The 18958-nt window shown below is 31.6% G+C and overlaps 2 protein-coding genes across 2 annotated transcripts in view; one reads left to right on the top strand and one right to left on the bottom strand.

The window, feature by feature from the left end:
- The window catches only part of LOC106109808 (zinc transporter ZIP11), a 40305-nt gene extending 29781 nt beyond the window's left edge, over window positions 1–10524 (bottom strand). The window contains exons 1-4 of the mRNA XM_013291424.1: window positions 10240–10524; window positions 9931–10165; window positions 7245–7432; window positions 3725–3918 (exon numbers count right to left, since the gene is read on the bottom strand). Of these exons, the coding sequence (XP_013146878.1) occupies window positions 3725–3918; window positions 7245–7432; window positions 9931–10165; window positions 10240–10347 (725 nt within the window). The 5' untranslated portion in view covers window positions 10348–10524. The remainder of the gene's footprint in view (window positions 1–3724; window positions 3919–7244; window positions 7433–9930; window positions 10166–10239) is intronic.
- Window positions 10525–11310: 786 nt separating this feature from the next.
- The window catches only part of LOC106109671, a 19859-nt gene continuing 12211 nt past the window's right edge, over window positions 11311–18958 (top strand). The window contains exon 1 of the mRNA XM_013291256.1: window positions 11311–11376. Coding sequence (XP_013146710.1) covers window positions 11326–11376 — 51 coding nt within the window. The 5' untranslated portion in view covers window positions 11311–11325. The remainder of the gene's footprint in view (window positions 11377–18958) is intronic.

The raw sequence follows: 18958 nt of genomic DNA, 5'->3' as shown, positions 1-18958 counted from the left end.
ATAGTAACATAGCGACCTCTTCGACAGCCATAAACACGAGTAACATTTATCTATAGACTTTAATGTTAGTTAATAAATGATTTTGAAAACCATTTAAGTGTCGCCAATGACTTCTTTTAAACGGAATCTGATATTTAAAATTATATTTTAATAATATTTGTTCTCATCATAGTGAGATAGACGAAACAGTTTAATAAACTGCTTAGAATGCGCGAAAAATTGTCTAACAATAAAAATAACAATATTCCGAAATCTGCGCTAAATCCGTAAGACGGTCGGTGGCGGCGCCTCAGACGAGGTAGGCGTGTTATTGCTCACCTATGCCAAATCTGACTTTAACGGACCGTACAATTTCACCGCAGTTTATATCCTGATAAACTATACATTACTAGCTTGGCACTTCGTCCGCATAAAATTAAAAACGAATAAAAAACATAGCCTATATCACCAACGGATAAATTACCTCTCTAACGATAAAGGAATTTTTAAAATCGGCCTAAAAAATTTTGAGTTATTTAAAAAAAATACAAATCTTTCCTCTTAATAATATTAGTATAGATATATGTTGCTCACGACTTCGTCCGCTTGTAATTAAAGTATAATGAAAAATTTATCCTATCCCATAGGATAACATATACTCACTGATAACGTAGCTTTTTAAACGAGAAAGAATTTTTGAAATCGGCCCAGTAGTTGTTGAATTATTATTAGTAGTAAGATTAGTTTAGATTTATATCTTTACGTAGTTGTAAAGCGCAGCAGCTACTTGTGGGAAGTTGGAATATTTTTGTATCACTATTTAATAATGTTTACGCAAGTGGACGTTAATTAATAGATTTAATTAGCGACGGTAATCAATTAGTGCGTCGGAGTTAATAGTTTCGAATCGCGTCACGAGCGGCCGTTGCATTTTATACAAGATACAACGTACCTTACATATAGTATGATTATAAATTGTTAACCAGTTACAAAGTTACAATCACTTATCTTTGAATTAATATTATATTTAAAAATTTCCGTAAAAACTTTACAACCATCAACAATTTTTTTATTCTAAACATTTTTGTAAAATGTATTAATGTCATAATTATATTTAATTAACATAGCGTTTATGTTTAAATTACAGATTTACTATTTTTTCATATAAACAATTGTCAACAGGTGCACACCACTATTAACATATTTTTAGTAATAAATTCATAACACAGTTCCATCGTAATATTAAAACAACAAATATTCTGCAAAAGTAGGTTAATAGATAAAATACACTAACTAAACCATTTTCATGAGTTTAACGAAAATAGGTGCAGTACCGCCATCTATTACTTGTATTTAAAGTTAATTTATATTTACATATTTCCACAACCATAAATTCTCGTTAGATGGCGCTATTTCCAGTATGAATATTGTGTTTATGTATGGTGGTAGATGGCGCTGTGAATCTTTTTTTATTAACATTTAATTGATAAAATTTACATAATATTAATGTTACGAAAATAGGTCTATTAATAAGACACGTTTCAGTACACTTTACAGATAAGATACAAATATGAAATACAATCGGAAACGATCTGATAAATGTCTAATCTAGTTTATAATCAAACAAAAGTTGTAAATCAGAAGACAATGCTTGAAATTAAAAAGTGTCACAAATGTAAAAAGCTTTTATTATACTGTTTTATGTTATGAAACTGGCTGTCTAAAATTGGTGTCTACGGATGCCTCAAGAACAGCAACTACAAATATATTTTAATGAGAAAACGAATTTCAGAATTCTATAAAAATCGAATCTTTCAGACGTCTCAGATACCGTTTATGAGAATTCAAATCATAAATATCTATACCAATATTAGAAGAAAGATTTGCATTTGTATTGAAGTAACTCAAAAACTACTGGCCCAATTTAAAAACTCTTTTACCATTAGAAAGGTACATACCAGTGAGTAACACAGGCTATATTATTAATTATTTTTTAATTTAAAGCAAACGAAGTCGCAGGCAACAGCTAGTCATAAGATGTCAGCAATAACAGCAAATTTTTGAATAATTCATTTTTAAGAAGAAGCCCTACACTTACGTCACGCTTTAGGCTATTTTCAGGCCATTAAACTTATATGGTAAATATTTTGAAATAAAACCCTAATGTGGGAAAGAGACCATAAGTTGCTGCTAACATCAAGGAAGCAAGGTTGCCAAGATTTGTCATGTCATGTCATTTTGACATTGGCTATTAATAATTTGACAAATTTAAACAATAAAACTGTCATAACTTCATGCGGATGAAGCCGCACGGGAACAGCTAGTTTATTTTATACAAACAAAATTTCAATTGTTAGCAAAGTAGGCTTTCGGTAGATTCTAAAATAATTAAAATGTTTAATTAATTATTCAACAATTAGTCTACCGCGGTTTTGTATTAAAACAAGATAGCCATTAACAGATAATTATGAGATAATTATAATCGCAATATATTGTTTTTTTTTTAAGTAAAGTGATTGCCGGCCATGAACATCAAGGAAGCACGCTCTATTCTCTCGAGGTAGGAGCGATATTCCAATTATATCATGTTTCACAGACATACAATTAAGAACTTTGAAGACAATAAGCAAACTTAAAACAAACCTAAACAGTAATTTTAGTAAAACTGAAATGGATTCATTTCACTATAAAATCCCTGAAATCTCCCTGTTTTGTGTATAAATGCTGAAAACATATAAAATTTTGGTAACAAGTATGCTTGGATCAATTCATGGGTATTGCGAAAATAGTAAAATAGATATATATAATACTAGGTTTTGCCCGCGACTCCCTCCGCGTGAAATTTAAATATAATAGAACAAAAATTTAAAAATATAGCCTGTGTTACTCACATATAAATTACCTTACTAACGGTGTAAGAATTTTTAAAATCGGCCCAGTAGTTTTTAAACCTATTCATTACAACTAAAACAAAGTTTTCCTCTTTATAATATTAGTATAGACAATTTCAAAAAACACCATAGTATTATAATGGTAGCTGTCTATCTTCCCTAGTTTATTGTAGGCCCAGCAAAGCTTAAAGATAAGCTTTTCTAGGAATCCTTATATTAATTCTTAGATTTTTAAAACAAAAATATTATTTTGATCTCTCAACACTAGTTTCATTCATTAAAACCTACCCAGTAGTTTAAAAATGCATACAGGAAAATACCAACATTGTTTTTTGATATAAGACAATATTTTAGTAATAAAAACAAGTAATGAACTTGTTTTAAAATAAAAAGACAATACATCTTGTGTGCAAAAATATAACTTTGCTCATTTGATTACTGCGCAAAATAGTAAGTGACCTCAGAACTGCAAGGGAAGCAAAAACGTTGCACCGCTCGTGCAATGTTAATCATTTTTTGTCTACGCCCGTTTTCGTCTTAACTATACAATCTTGACCTCACTCATACAACACAATAGGATGTTTATTATTTGATCTACTTAGTTACATATAAAAAATAATGATATAAAACGCGAGAAAAAAACTTGCCTTGAAGTGCCACTGGGTCTACAGTAACTGATAAGAGTAACTTTTGCCGTTAACTGCACATAGGAGTACCTGAGTCTAATTGTTGTGATAAATTACGAATTTTAGGTTATCTTAGAAAATAATTACATCTATCTAATCATACTTTTGCTTACGTGCGGCCACTGTAAAACTTAGACTCGCAGTAATAATAAAATGGTTACAACATACCTCGCGCTGTAGAATGATGCTTCAGCGGAGGAAGCGGCGGCGCCGAAGGACACGCCTACAGCGAGACCCTCGGGGATGTTGTGGACAGTGATGGCCACCACCAGCAACATGATGCGCTTCCACTGCGACTGCCGCGCCTCCAGCGCCCGCGCCACGCTATCTCGACGCTCGTCTACATCACCTTCGCCCCCTTTCTGGAATTACAATGTACCTTTATGACTTTAAGTATTCATAAACAAATTTACTCCTACTGTACAGAGATAGTAGAATAAATAATGTTTTAAATTCAAAGGCTTAACTGTTTGTACCCGGACACTAAGAAAATAATTTCGATTCAATAAACATCTTTAATATTCAGAAAAATGTTTAGACTATAGAATTTCGAACTCGTACAGACATGCATTATCGTCAGAAACATTATACTCTTAATAATAAAAGAATCATTTGAAATGATCGCAAATTAATTACGCTTTCAGAGGTTCGATATGTACAGGACTAGACGATGCCTATATCGATTGAGCGTTACTTAATTCAAATTAATATTAACGTATAGCGAAATACATTAAAAAAATTCTGAATTTTAAACCTACTTTGGCTAATTGGGTTCTAGCTTTAACTATTTTTCTGTTACATCGCATCCTTCTAGTCAAAGAGGTCCTCCTAAGTTTAGACTTAAAGTCAATACGCAACATCAGAATTTTGAATGCTAATGAATTCAAATACTCAGTAACAGGTATTTGTTTTACTCTAAACCATGTGATTCCCCGAACAGTGGGTGCTTTAGAGATAATATTATTCTAATTTTTAACACATGAGAAAAACGATTAAAAAACCAGAGTACATTTTAATATTTCGCAATAATTTAAGACATCATAAATATACCACCGAAAATACGAAGTTTATTTTACATCATTTTTTACATGTACTTTTAAGAAAAGTTTTTAAAAGACGGGACAAATTGTTCATTATTCATTAGATTATGTCTATATCAGTTTATTATCAAAGTTACCGAAGTACATTTTTACGGCTGTCAGTCAAGTTAATCATTATACTGCATCAGAATTGCGGTTACTACCAACATTTAATGCAAGTTTAAGTTTTAAGTTAATTTGCATGTCTAACTGAAGGTCCTAAACTGTTTCGTAACATTTAAAACTTCGTTGCCTTAAAAAGGCGGTTAAAATTTTATTATGCATGGCACAGATTGTGCATTTATGTCTTGTTTAAGTATTATATTGAATAAATAAACATTAATGATACACGAGCAAATTCGTAGCCGTACTGTAATCGACTAATACAATGTTGCAAGATAATGTTTATATCTTTTTATTGTCGGTAGATATAACATATACGTGATTGTACAAGTATATGCCTATAACACCTTGGGCAACATCTGTCACTCGAAACACTAACTCATATGACTAGGACATGTCGAGATTCGAGATAGCAATTGTAATTTATTATTTACTAAGCATTTGTGGATCGAAATATTGAAATATGTTCCAATTCCAACGATTATAGACAGAAGAAAGGATTAAATGGAATTGACCATGGAACGGTAACTAACCTAGTTACTGTAAATATTTTTGTAAGGAAAAATTCTTCGAATACTTTCTGAACTACATGCATTTAACATGCGGGAAAGAAATTACAAAGTACTGTTTTAATTCCTTTAGCCACACGTGGCAAAATGTATTGTTATTGCCAATCAGCGTTAACAATAGCTGATATGCATTACCTAAATTCGACACTGACGATTAAAATGTATGTTTTTGCAATCATTTTTAACTAAATAACAAATATTAAAACATCGACAGAATTCTAGATCGGCATTTTATTTACGATTTGAGGTCGTGTGTTGTTTTTTTAATTTGCCAAAACCTCACAGGCAAAGGCTAGTGAGTTGAGTGGCCTGTGACTTCGACCACGCAGAATTTAAAAAAAAACTTGTTGAGTAGCCTATGTGTTTTTCAGAAATTACCAAATTTTATCCAGATCCGATTAGCCGTTTTAGAGTTTTATGGTAACATACATCCATGTATACTTAAGCATTTGTAATTTTAAAGATAAAACTTAAAATGTGCAACAATTATAAGCAACTGATGCAGCCCGATATAAAAAAAAACGGAAAACATGGTTTTTCCACATTATTATTGTTACCTGCACGATTTATTAAAAGGCCGTGACATTATACCACAAAATAAAACAAGTACTTTAAAGTAATATGTTGGTACTGATTTAAAAAAAAAAAGTACAATAAAACAAACAGAAACTGTACAGCAAATTATCATTATAAATATGCGAAATGCTACTTATTATTTTGAATAAACACCTATTTGAATATATCACCAAACTTTTTTTTAATTTCATATCAACCCTTTTAGCAGTATTTAAATTTATACATAGACACACAACACGTGCGTGTATGCACATATTTACGAATCTCCAAACTATGATGTCACAGAGAGCCACATCAAAATTCATCAAGTAATGTCCGGCTCTATAAAGACAGAAAAACTAACATAATATGTAAAGCAGGTCGGCTCGACATTCCTAAATGTTTCCTCGTAAACTGATCGTCTAACAAGAAAATGCTAATGAAATAAAATTTTCTTTGAATCGCTAATAGTAGAAATACAAATGATTTTTATATTAATGAAAACAAAGGGGTATAGAATCAAGAATAGTTTGACATGATCGAAAAAACCTTGTATTGGAGAATTATGAAATTACAAGAATTTGAATAACGGTTCAGAATATGGACGCAGCACGCTTGGTGGACGTGCACATATGTAAAACCGTAAGAACATGCCTAAAGCCTTTATAAAGTCTTAAAGTTTGTACGCATTCTTTGTATATCGTATAAGTCAGAAAAATTTAAATTAATATTTAGCAATGATTGAATAATGGCGGTTCTACCTGTATTGGCGCCCCTTTTTTAGGGTGGTTAGAGTGTTATGCCCCTTTCCATCAGGCGCCCTGGGCGGTCGACTAACCGCGTCATACATTTTGGGATACTTTAATTTTGTTTAATTTAAGATTTGTACCTTTCATGTAACCATTCAGACTCCTATCAGAATTGTACGTCGTAAATAATTTACCAACTTGATATTGTTACAAATTAGTACATGACAACTGCTGCATTTAAATCAATGGCTCTAAATTACTAGACAATTAAAGTATGAGAACAGAAACTTTAGAACGAAGGTAAAAATACTAAATAGTTTAAACTTTTGAAACATTTTTATAAAAGAAACACAGACAGGTCACTGATCTCTACAAATACTTGCTGTATAGGTTGGGAATGACGGCTTTTGCATCGTTACGAAAAAACAATACACAAATAGTAATCTATTTCCTATTATTAGTTCGAATTTGAATACCACTGGCAACACCGCCAAAAATCAAACATGCACGAAATGCCTTTGCTTAAACTTGTCCAGTGGAATACAGAGGTCAACGATTCCGTTTCGAATGTTGATTGATGTTTACTGAAATAGTAAAAAATATTATAACATACCAATGAGAGGTGAGAATGGTGGTGAGGCCGCCTGCGCTGTGCTGTGTGCTGGTTGCTGATGCAGTCCGCGAACTCCGCCGGCTGCTCCAGCGTCACCACGCTCGTCGGGTTCGACGGCCGCTGGTTCAGAGCAGTCATCATCTCCAAATCTTCCAGCTTCTCTTTAGAATCTTTGCTCTTTGTTATTGCTGTAATAAAAAAATATTATCTATACAACATAGTACTAGAAAACTCAGCTCAGCAAGCTATGTATAACATTTTTAATATTTTTAAAGTGTTAAAAGGTAAAATAAATTCTAGAAATAGTCATGGCTGATTGTAAGCATGGTTACCATTAATCATTAAAAAAAATATAATTGCCTCAGTCAGAGTTGTGTATTGTTTACACAAACAATCCTTTAGTGTAGATTTCTCATTCTAAATCTACACCAAAGGACCACATGGTGACCTTTTAATAAGTCTGAGTTATAATCGGTCAAATGGCAAAATAACCCCCATAGGTACATCTCTGGTATAGTTAGATCCAAACAAAGTATTATTTAAAATACTTGTATAACGATAATCCCAACAATGTCTGTCACATTAAAATGAATACATTCCTCTGTATATAATACCATTCATTGTCAACAAAGATAGCGCAGTAATATAAGTTATAGCCAAGAAGCCAGTAGTAAGCTTCCAGATAAGATACAATCTTCCAATGCTAAGATTTAAGCCATTAAAATACGATAAGAAAAATGATTTACTTTAGAACCTATGAACACTGAATTCCTTGTATTTTGTCAGTTAACTGATACCTATAACTTTACATATGTAAGATAAATAACTTTGACATTTTGTACATTTTAAATGCAAACTGAATACAAGGAAAACTGTCACAAAGTACATAGAAATGTACAAGTAAATGTCAACCAGGTTTCTCCAACATGGAATTACATATACTAGTAGAGCAATGGTAACTTCCTAGGTTATTTTCCTTGAAGATAAGAAAAATGAATTGTTTTTAAGGAGCAAAAAACAAATGGTAATTTACCTACTCCTATAGAATGTAAATCATTCACAAAAATAAGATTACAACTAAGCTATTGTAATAAAATTGAAATATTTGTTACCACTGTCTCTCCGTGTGAGACAGTACAAGATCTACTTTTGTGTAATAACACTATTTGTTAATTGAAAAAGGAAAAAAACCCAATTGACTGTACAACACTCAAAGGGAATTATACAAATGACACCTCATAATGGAATTCACTTATTTAAAAGTGTACAAATGCATGAAAGTCAGTCCAATAAAAGGACATATAAAAATTCCTTATTGATAAGACAACTATAACTTTGCTTAAAAATGTATACAAGAGACAATATATAACTACAACAGTTATTTTAAACAAAATATAAAGTGTCATTTCATTATTTGATCAGCAACTACATTGTATTTTATTTGGATAAAACAATTTTAATAGTAGTCATTATGTTTTTTAGTTAAAAATGAGGAAAACCATAGTTGGTTTTCCTCATTTTTTTAGAATCTAGAAAATAAAAAAAAAAGAAAATAGAAAAAAAAAACTAGTGTTTTTTGCATTCAAAAGTAATAAATTATATGTAATCAAAATCAAAAGTCCTACTGTCTGCAATTTTCCTATAGTTATAACTCTTTTGTTGGGTTTTTCAATGAAAATTAAAATATTAAAACACACATATACCAAAACATACAAAGCTTGACCTTAACATTTCCTTGTAAAATAAATAAAGCTGGACAAATATATGCAATATTTGTTTATTTAATTTAATTGGCTTAACAAGAAAATAGCAAAACTGACAAAAAATACTCCAACAAAAATATGAATCATTATAATTTAACTTGTGACAAATGTTACAAAATTTAATTCTTACTTCAGTCAAAAATAAAAAAAGGTTTTAAAATTTTGCAATAGAGAACAAAAAGCAGATCAGTTAAATTTTGAAGACAGATTAATTAAATTTATAATACTAAATAATCAATTATTACTTAATTGCCATTATTCAATTAATTGTTTTCAATGAGCCCAAATTGAAGATAATAATTGCATTGCAGATAAAGTTCAAAAATTATCAATTTCAGTTCATTTGTGAACACAATAACTTTACATGAAAAGTATATGTTTTTAAGAAAAATAATTGATTTATAATATTGAAATCTTTTTTGGTATTTATTTCACTAAAAGCTGGAACATGTAAGTTTATATATTTTATTTCCTAATCAAGGCTTATTAGGAAATGATGAATGAATGAGAATCTATGAATAAGAAAAAATATTTATGAATGTAGAAAAAGTAAAACTTTATTATAGTGTAGCAAAATTGAAGATTTTATTATTCCACGCAGCCAATTTTCTGAGCACAGTTTTTTAAAAATTAATTTGATAAAAGTAAAAATGTTTGTGATGTTAAATTAATATTTTTTTAAACACATTAAAATGGTTTTTTTTAATGAATTAGTTTCAACCAATAAAGAATAACAACTCACTTGTGTAGGAATCTAAATCTGCCTAAATTTATATGATGCAAACACAATTATGATAATTAATTACTATTTCATACATAATAAATATTAAAATCCACATTACCTCTAGAATTTAATTTTTATGTAAATTAAAACACTATAATTACTTGTAAAGCGTTTGAATTAAAGTAAAAATTCCACTTACTTATCATCATGTTCGTTGAATTGATTCCCAGATAATCCAAAAATTTATCTGTTCCAAACACAAAGACAGCACCAAATAAAAATCCTGCTGCAACTGGAACGAATGCATATTGTCCTTCTTCTCCATATGTTCCAGAGGTTTTACACATTTCTATAGCAGGCTCTAATAGGGACCAGTACGATGCTGCAGTCATAACCCCCGCAGCAAACCCAAGTGATACATCAAGTAACTTCCTCTGCAATATAATCCCACTATGAATTCGTGTTTAGGATATACACTAATTAAAACTATAGATATTCCAATACATACATGTTTCCCTCTGATAAAAAATACACAACCGGCGCCTACAGCTGTAAGACCCCACGTCAAGAGGGTTCCCAAAAGGGCTTGGGTCACTGCACCGTAGCCAGGTATCATTTTTATTGTTATTAAGTACTTGTTCCTTTTTAAGTACTATTTACTGATAACATTTCAAGTAATGTTTTTAAAATAAGAGCAAGTTATCTTACACCATCTTTATATAGCTACACAACACTCCACATGTTTACGTACGACTGCTGATGAGTGGAATTTGCATAGTGAATAGTGACGTGCATCACACTCAACGTCAGAAAATCGATGTTAGTAATGTCGATAAAAAAGCGCAATACCAGTTTACATTGACCACTTCAAGACCTTTTTTTATATAATCGCGTATTAGGTCTAGGTCTTGGTCTTTTCTCTGTTGCTTTACTCTAATAGAATTTTTGTTATATTGTAGCTTTGTGACTTTTTGGAGCATAAATCATTTTATCAATTATAAAAACTACGTTTTAATGATAAAGCTACGTTGTAATGATAAAATTTTACATTAACAGTAAATTTTGGTTTTTGTGTCAAAGTCGTTTAAACGTTACAGGCAGTGGCGGTCGTTATTTATTAAATCGCGCCAACAGCATACATACCTATTCAAACCTTGCATTTTAATGCTTATTTTTCAAATGAGGATGCGGCACAACACTACACATGTGTTTTCTGCTTATTTAGTTTTTACAGAAATAAATTTTAATAAGATTATGTTGATGTTTCCAAAACATTTTATTTAACAAATAACATAATTTTCTGGCGATAATAAATGTGTAAATATGCTTTTGAAAATTAATGTCTTTGTACAGATAATAAGCTAGCAATACTCAACACGACAAATCTTGATTTTTGACATTGACATTTCTATTTAATGATAACTTTCCTACTTTTCGTTATTTTACTATGTTTTAGATGTGAAGGAATGCATATAATCGTAATTTTATTAATTACCTGCCTTATCTAGTCAATTAAAAACCAATTTTAAGTCATGATTTTTCATTTTAAACGCGTTTTTATATTCCCCCTAGTTATATTTATTAAAAAAAAGTAATGCATGGCAATCACAGGCAGTCATGTTATAGTTTTGAGAGAAGTGGGCCGGTGAGAATAACTGATTTATGATTTCATCAAAATTACAATTTACAATACTTTATTAGTGAAAGTTAACATGATTAAGAAGACAGTGATAGAAGGTGGATAAACCTGAAAAGCTAAAACGTGGTGTGTCTACCTTACGGGAGTGTGACAAGGACGGGAAATATATTACTAGTAGATGTTGGGAAAATTCACATTTGTACTTTGTAATTCTTTAATTCTAAATTCATAGTTCATTTTTGTATGTTTTAGAATGTTTAACTTTTACTAATAATATGCTTAAGATAGAATTTTAGCTTTAGCTTGATTAGTAAGTCATTGCATTTTTATATTTCAGTTAACTAGTATGTAGATCAACAAGTAGGTCATCATCAGCATCAGCCTTTATCTGCAAACTGTTGGCAACCGGTAGGTATTAAATATAAAAGGGTTACATAGACTGCCCAGTAAAATTGTGGAAATGTTGAATGTTTTCCAATTAAAATGTCAAACAATCTCCAGGAGGCTGATGTGTTTTTTTTTATTTTTTTTAGAATTAATAGTATATTCACAATGTGCTTACATTATATTATATTCAATATTATACTTTATATTGTGTTCATACTAATGAGAGAATTAAAAATGCATGTTGCATAACATATCTCAAAAGTAGATGGCAATAATTTGCACTAACAGCAAACATTTAGAAACAATATATTTAACTTTTGATTCGTCTATTAGGTGTTTGCATTTTTTTTTAAAAGTAATTAATTTATTTTCCTGTGTAACTACACCTACTTAGTTGCATGGAAAACATGTGATAATGCCGTAGAATATAAATAATATGTCTAGACGTACTCAGAACTTGAATTAAAACATATTTTAGTAACATATCTTGAGGTATTGTGGGCGTTGTTAAATAACAATATGAATTTTGATGCATTAAAAAAAACATGTTTCGCATATTGTTTGCACGTAAATAACATAGTAAGAATACGTAAATATTGCAGTGCGAACGCAATACAACGAATAACGGTATAGCGAAACCTATTTGCGTAAATCTTTACACAAATACTACATTCGTCATTCAGTCAATCCTTGTTGCACGTAATATGTTTTAGTATTAAAAATACTAACACACGCTTATACTGAGCGGTGTGAAATGATATCTCCGCTACTGACTTAATTCTCACGTATTTAATTATTCCTTAACGAGGTTTAATTGGGCCATAAACACGGTATTTGTTAAATTAAGTTTTTAACGAGTAGGACAGGGACTACGTGACTGATATCTTCTAAGCGATTAAATAGTTTGTGCAAGGTCTTAACGAGCCAACTCACATGGTATCTAATTACTTTGTATGTCTAAAAAATAAACAATTGAAATGGCATTCATAGTTATAATCTTACTTCTTACTATTATAAATGCGAAAGTTTGGATGGATGGATGAATTGTTTGTTTGTTTGTTAGAGTTTGTAGCCTGAACAGCTGAACGGATCTCGATGAAATTTGGCATAGTTGTAAAACATAGTCTGGAAGAACACATAGGCACACTTTTCTTAAACATATTCGAATATCAGTGCATTCTAATTCTTTCTAATAATTCGTATTTTGTTACAAAATACGTAATCTCTTAATTACAGGTGCTAACGCTTCATTTATTAGATTTGATTTATAGCCATGACACTGATAACAATGTGCATAACAATTTCGTAGATAATAGAGACGTTAAATGTTTATTTACTTAAAATCACGTTTAGTATCTTTTGTTCATTTAACAAAAACAAGGTCTAATCCTTTTGAAGCTATAGAACGAGACATGGTTCCACTTAGTAATCATAGTGAATAGCGAAAAATATTACGAGCGATTAAATCATTTTACGATGATTGAGCCTGTTTTTTTCCTAATTTTGTCCTCATGGTCCTTTAATGGGAATTTACAAAAATAAACATTTAATAAAACATTCACGCTATGCCGCGTTTTATTTTGTCAATCTATACTATGTATCTATACTATCTATATCTATACTATTATAATAAAGCGTAAACACACACTTCTTTGTTGCCTAAGATGTCAGCAATTACAGCACACTTTGAATAGTTCTTTTTTTAATAAAAGGTCCTACACTTACGTCACGCTTTAGGCTATATATTTTCACGTCATTAAACCTTGGGGTAAATATTTTAGATAAAAATCCTAATGTGGGAAAGAGATCATATGTAGCTGCCAACATCAAGGAAGCAATTGACTGAATTTTGACATTTCATGCGGATGAAGCCGCACTAGAACAGCTTGTTATTTATATTTAAAATTGACTTTAGGAAATAACCATCGGTAATTTTTTTATCCCATCAATGTGGGTTAATCAACATCACTTATGTTTTAATTAACACTATTAAATAGTTAATTTTCCATTTTTGAATCTCTAACAATAGACATTATAATATTTTTACCGATATAACAGGTATCATCAAGATATTTGACGGTATCATTAGCCAGTATTGCGAGCCTCATTCTTCATTGTTGCTTTACCTCCTTAACAGTACTACAATAAATAACGACATACAACCGTTACTTTCGTTTCTATCGCAACATATTGAATACCGTAATGTTTTTTATTATGTTGAGAATAGATCAACGGTTAATCGTTAGATGATAATCCAAAGAGATGCAGATTTAAGATCCCTTTCATAATGACTGTGTTAAGACGAAATAATCCGACTAAAGTAATACAGTTGAATATCAGGCTAAAGAAATTTACAAATTGCTAGACAGCCCAATAACTAATCTTTACAAAAGATACATAAAGTCAACACTTATCTTGAAGGTTAAATACAGGTCTAAATCAAATCAAATAGTGAAAAAAATCATTGAAAAACGTTAACGGGAGGGGAGATGTTGATAATAAATGACACATCGTTGGAAATACTAATGCAAGGTTAAAAAGGATTACCCTAATTATATTACTAATTACTATGGATAGTAAAGACAGCTCTATGACGAAAGAACGACTCTCGAACAGAAGAAGTTATGAACTGATGGCCCTGTTAACGGTGACGGAAATTTTTAGAAGAGTCGAGTTATTTTTACATCTTTTTGGAAGAAGAAAAAAGGTTCACAATGACATATCCAGACAGAAACGAACATGGGCCAAAAACTTGCTTCATCAAAGATTAGTGATAAATTATTTTTGCCACAATTAAGCTACAACAGATATTTTATTACATATTATATTACAGATAGTTTATGCATCAACGAAGCGCATAGATAATGTGTGGTATCATCACAATGTCATTACGTACCGCACGATCTATATGTGCGGCCCAATTAATGGGCTGCAGTGACCACTTCGATGATTTCCAGAGCTGTATGATTGACTCATTCTGACCGCAAATATAAACATTTAGGTCGAACTTTTTGGAACAGTGCATCGCTTCACGGCCCCGGAATAAATAACCCAGTTAAGTTGATTTAAAAAGTAAAGAAATTATTTTTATTTAAACAAAATTCTATAGATTCTTATTTTATGGAATATTTTATATTTTACATAATGTTTCTCTTCATAATTCACATAAATGAATTATGAAGAGTGAAAAATTATGAAACAAACATATCATTAAGTATATATGATATTTAAAATACAAATTAAAGTGTAACACGAGTTAACAAACATGTATGGGTAGTCATAGTTATGTCAAAGAAGTGGTTTATGGTGAGATGTAGTGCGCAGTGGTAACAACCTGTCATAACCACGGGCGACGCATGCGCAGGCGCAGTCAGCGTAGCGTTAAAAAGAACAAACAATTCCGCTAGATCGTCATTATTCAAATTTTCGCCGTACTAGATGTTCGTTTGTTCCGGCCGCTGCTTCTTGTTCTATTTCCTTGCAGTCTGAAATTACGATTAGTCCGGTCGAAATGAGAAGCGGTCATCCGTGGTGGATGGCCGTGTGAACGCCCCGTTAACAAACAGTTTACACTGCCAGTCAATATTCAAGGTAATCTTGAAGCCCCAATAGTTCTCTGATTAACCTTAAAAGTTCATCTAATTTTTGATGCTTGTACGCTTTTAATAAGATTTTGAATAATTCATGCTTCCAAAAATCGATTATGTCTTTCCCACATTTAATTTCATGTTAATACCAATTAAGCCTGTTTTATTTATTTTTTTCGTCTTAACTGGCAATAAGATAAACAATTTTTATAGCGAGATTAGGTTTTACATAAAAATAAGTAATAAAATAGTTTAGATTGCAGTTAGGTCATAACATAACGATTACTCAAACATGCATCGGTAGCACATGTTGAAAAAGGCATATGACGGTGCGTTATATTGTACGCGGTAAGCGTGCGGTTTTGCTTCGCATGGACATAACATGAAGTGATTGCGTAACGGGCATCCAGTTTACTGTTCATATCGATTTGGGAACGCGACAATAAGCCGTGGATATCACAACAGCTTGTATAGGGCTGCCGTCGGACTTGAATGGCTGAAAAAAAACCTACTAAAGTAACTTAGCAACTCTTGGACGAAGAAAAAAATGTCTGATCACTAATAGAAAGACAAATCCAGTGACATACTCATTTCATGTCTTCCACTCTGACCAGAAGACGACGCCGTCAATTCCATAACTTATGCCGTCATATGACGAAGATACAAACCCTAAGAATTCGAGCGGAACCTGAATATGTGGCAGCCCTTCTTACGGAAGATGCCATCTATCACATCACAAGATTAGTAGCGCTTGCTATAAAGATAATGACGGCAAAAAGTCGACAGCGGCACGCGCTCTCTTGACACATTCAATATCGTGGAATGAGCTATGCGATTCCTAGTGCCCTGCACGATTCCGTTTCCTTGACATAAATGTAATACTGATGTTAGATCTCAACTGCATCTTCCGGCAATTATTGTACGATGATTGAATGTTACATTAAATTAAAATAGATACATTGTATAATCTTTTCAAGCCTTAAGTAAATAGTATATAAGAGACAAAAATAAGTTAACAACCATTTGTTTATTTCCTATTGAATGTTATTTTGTCGTTTACTTATTAGATCGTTTATTAAATTTCTATCACCATCCACTTGCCCTTATCCCTTACGGAGGGTCGGCACAGTATGTGCTGCTCTTCCAAACATCTTTATCAGCCGTCATATCTTTTACACAATCCATTTATACTTTATTCGGTCTTCTTTTACCTTTGTAGCCGTCCACATTAAATCTTAACACTTTCTAGTTTATGTTCCCATCGTCTCGTCGCATAACATTTATAAAACCTTTATAACAAAAATTATTATATCTATGTCGGTTCAAGGACATTCTTAACAATTCCTTACCATTAAAAAATCTTGCTTTACGTTACACCTAATTTATTTAATTCAATGTATGATCATTAAGGCAGGATAATCAAAAGAGACGTTCCAAACAACAATAACGGTAACGTTACATTAAATTCGCATTAGAAAACACTTTACGAAATAAACTTACGTCGATAAATCACAAGCAGGTGTGAGCGAATTCTGCTTATTGTTTTCAATTACAATTACATGAAAATCTGGTTCGATGACCCTCACATATCTTTAGTGTAATACTACTTAGTATTATAAATGCGAAAGTTTAGATAGATGGATGGATGTTTGTTAGAGTTTGTAGCATAAACTGCTGAACGTATGAAATATGGTATAGATGTAGAGGATAATCTGGAAAAACACATAGGATATACTCATATCTTGTTTTGTTTTTTTAATTCCGCGCAGACGGAGTCGCCTGCTAAAGCTGGTTTAGTATATTTAGTGTAAACAACAAAATAAAATGTAATTGATTTATTTAATGATTATTCAAATTATTATACTTTAAAGATCTTTTTAAACAATACTATCTTCTATTCGTAACTTTTTGGTGAATTACAAAAAAGCTTGCTTTGGTCTCTATTTTTTTTATCTAAATCAAAGTTTTTGTACTGTAACTTTCTATCGTGTCAACTAATAGCTTCTTACCGTAACGAATATAAAAACAATACTTGAAAGTTTTATTTCTTAAACGTTTTTATGGAGTAATTTACTCAGAATTAAAAGACTTCGTAGAATATCGATTTTGCTACATTTATATGGACAAATCGAGGAAATGCATTGGGATATTAAGTTAACTATATCAATATTACAGAACCAAGTTAAAAAAACGCAACAGATAAGTCACAGAACGTTGTTTTGCGCACTATTTTTTACTACCATAAACCAGGTCAGGCATATTGTTTATCTTGCTTTAAACAAAAAGTGAAAACTTTACAACTTTCATGTAGTAGTGCGTAAATTAAATCAATATTATTTACACATTTCGTTAAAGTTCAATCTTAGTAATCTTACTCCTTACTAATTTTATAAATGTAAAAATTTGATGGATAGATGTTTGTTAGAAGAAGAGTTTAATAAACATTGTTTACAACTTAGGAGGCAGTAGTGAATGTTTATAATAACAATTTCGAGGTATCCAACATTACTGTTTACTGCTATTAAAATTAATGGGTAGTAAATTGAAGCAGCTTTCTAGTGAACGGTCGGCGTTTTCTAGGCTCCTGTCTCACTTGTAGGTTTCGCTTTTACGTGTCTCGAAAGCCTAGATGTTGAATGTCCCATTGACCGCATGCGAGCTTCTATCGCCTTAAACCACCATTGAATGCTTTACGAAACTAGTATTACAAAGGTACTTTACTGGTACTAATTGGGACCCTTATTGTACGTTTAATACGACAATGCTTTAAGCTAAGTTTTTGCAAATCACTTTACTTAATATAAGTTTAGTTTAAATCATACCGTTAGAAGAGGAACATAAAACAACGCACAGCGTCGAAAGTTCAATAAAATCTCGTTAATATTTTGTAATAAGTCAAAAGATAAGTAGTAGACTATGTCAATAGACAGGTAAGGGCATGAAATTGGTAAAGGGCGTGAAGGAAGCGGTCATGATCGTCGCGGTCACGGGCCTTAAGGCCTCAAGCTTCACCTGCGGTATTACTTACTAGTGACATAAACATTTTTGTATTTAACTATCGCATTGCCCACGTTGCTTGTACAGAATTTTACATTAAAATCTGAGGCTTTAAAACATTTTTAATTTTTCAATAATTTTGTTAACGCCCAATGATTTCAGACGTAGAGTTCGTAATAGAGGTGCTGGAATCTTTTGTCTGATGAATTGCATATTTAGCAAATCAAACAGATTAGATAGAGTTTTAAGATTTATTTATTTAGGAGGTCAGTGAAAAGCGAATATCTATCTATGACTAAGATGTCGATTCGCTTAAAAGACGTGAGAGAACAAAACGTTAGTTTGTTAAACGAAATGAGAGTAAAAATCAATCAACGTCGAGCGATGACTAACTTTCTAGAGTATTTTTAATTACGAATCAAATTGATAGCCTGAATTAGTTCGGACAATAACAACCAGTCCATTTGTATGTATCGAGTATCTTGTGATGCGATCGTTTTCTTGGAATCAATCGCGATGTATTGATTAGAGTCCGGACGTAGCGCCTGCGATTCGTGAGCTTTGAGCCTTCTCGGCGTCGACCGGTGGAGATTTCTCTGCGCGAATGTCACGGCGCC

Source organism: Papilio polytes, unplaced genomic scaffold, assembly GCF_000836215.1.
Source record: "Papilio polytes unplaced genomic scaffold, Ppol_1.0 DF821067.1, whole genome shotgun sequence".
NCBI classification, from domain to species: Eukaryota; Metazoa; Arthropoda; class Insecta; order Lepidoptera; family Papilionidae; genus Papilio; species Papilio polytes.
The sequence above is the reverse complement of the archived record's forward strand: the minus strand, read 5'-3'. Positions and strand labels throughout refer to the sequence as shown.